The 1,359-nt window shown below is 60.0% G+C and overlaps 2 protein-coding genes across 5 annotated transcripts in view; both read right to left on the reverse strand.

The window, feature by feature from the left end:
- The window catches only part of HID1 (HID1 domain containing), a gene marked incomplete at its 5' end in the record, with an annotated part of 25,484 nt that extends 25,103 nt beyond the window's left edge, over positions 1-381 (reverse strand). Inside the window, one exon of the mRNA XM_019621624.1 lies at positions 223-381. Coding sequence (XP_019477169.1) covers positions 223-381 — 159 coding nt within the window. The remainder of the gene's footprint in view (positions 1-222) is intronic.
- Positions 369-1,359, reverse strand: part of LOC109370582 — a 6,794-nt gene continuing 5,803 nt past the window's right edge. For 3 of the 4 annotated variants that reach the window (XM_019621812.2, XM_019621811.1, XM_031556367.1), the window contains exons 3-4: positions 1,086-1,295; positions 369-716 (exon numbers count right to left, since the gene is read on the reverse strand). In XM_019621812.2, coding sequence (XP_019477357.1) covers positions 464-716; positions 1,086-1,295 — 463 coding nt within the window. In that variant the 3' untranslated portion in view covers positions 369-463. Of the gene's footprint in view, positions 951-1,085; positions 1,296-1,359 lie in introns of all 4 variants that reach the window. The other variant, XM_031556368.1, reaches the window with a different exon arrangement.

The raw sequence follows: 1,359 nt of genomic DNA on the forward strand, positions 1-1,359 counted from the left end.
CGCGCCGCCGTCCCTTCGCTCCCTGCCCGCCCCTCCATCCCCTGCTCCTCTCCCTGCGCACCGCTCTGCCGATTTTCCCTTCCTCCAAACCTCTCTCCCTGTCCCCGGCTCCCTCTGCCTTCTTCCCCGCGCCCTTTTTCCCCTCTCCACCCCCTTCCTTCAGTCCCCTCTCCTCCTCACGCCCTCTGCCCGCCCTCGTTCTCCCCCCTGAAGTTCCCCTACCTGAGCCGAGGACGCTTCGTAACCCACGGGCCGGAGGCACGGGCCTTGCCCCGCACTGCACGCCGCTGCCTTTACAGCCGTCCTTGCCGTTTTCTGCCCCGAGCAGGCCCACTCACACAGCAGCGCTCTGCGGGGCGCTGAGCTGCAGCTCGGCAGACCTCATTTCTTCAGAGGAGGGCAGGACTGCATGGTGTTGCGGGAGCGCACGGCGCTGGCCCGCTAAAGCAGGCGGTGGGAGCTCTCACTTGTTGGCATGCAGCCGGTACAGAGTCACGCAGGATCGACTACATTGAGTGACAAATGGAACCACCCAACATTTCTCTCTTATTCCTTGTGTTATTTTCCTCCTCCGCTGCTGCACACGAGGGCCAGGCACTGGGCATCGCTTTAACCACGCAGAGACCCTCAGCTGCCATCGCAGCGGGGTTGGGGCAGCTCTCTGGTGCAGATCACATCTTTTCTGGGCTCTTGCATAAACATCTCGTGTGCTTTTCCTGTAGGCAACGTGCAGGTAATGCAATTGGGTACAAATCTGGGGAGCTCCATCACACACAAGGTAAAAATTCGTCTACACACACTGTCACGTTAGTTCATACTTTAGAGTCTCTGATGGACTCCATGGCTAACAAGGACAAACAAATCACGTAAACAGAAGTTTGTCTTCCATAAAAAGAGAAAAGCCAGGAGGACAAGCACTGACTTCTTATCGGGTTGCCAAATGGAGAACACTGTAGAGGAGAAGACACCAGGATAAGGTGATGCTACGGGTCTGCTCATACGGGTCCCCTCTTTCACACCCACACCAACGCACCCGAACCAGGTGAGAATGCCACATCCCCACCGGAGAGGAGGCTGACACTCACCCGAAGCCGCCGAGCTGCCCGCAGTAAGGCCGGCCCGCAGCAGTGCGAATCGGGAGCCAGATGCCCGCACTCCGGGAGGGGAGGCTGAGGGCGGCTGGGCGGGGAGGAGGAGGAGGAGAAGGAGGAGGAGGAGGAGGAGATCGGCCTCTCCCCCTCTTCCCTCTCGCCGGCTTTCCTTGCAGCATTTCCATGCTAGAGGTCTCCACCGAGCTGCGGAGAGAGGATCTGCCTGGCTGCGCCGGGCCCTCTTCCTTCCTTTGTGCATCCCCCGGCC

The sequence above is a fragment of the Meleagris gallopavo genome, chromosome 20, assembly GCF_000146605.3.
Source record: "Meleagris gallopavo isolate NT-WF06-2002-E0010 breed Aviagen turkey brand Nicholas breeding stock chromosome 20, Turkey_5.1, whole genome shotgun sequence".
Lineage (NCBI taxonomy): Eukaryota > Metazoa > Chordata > Aves > Galliformes > Phasianidae > Meleagris > Meleagris gallopavo.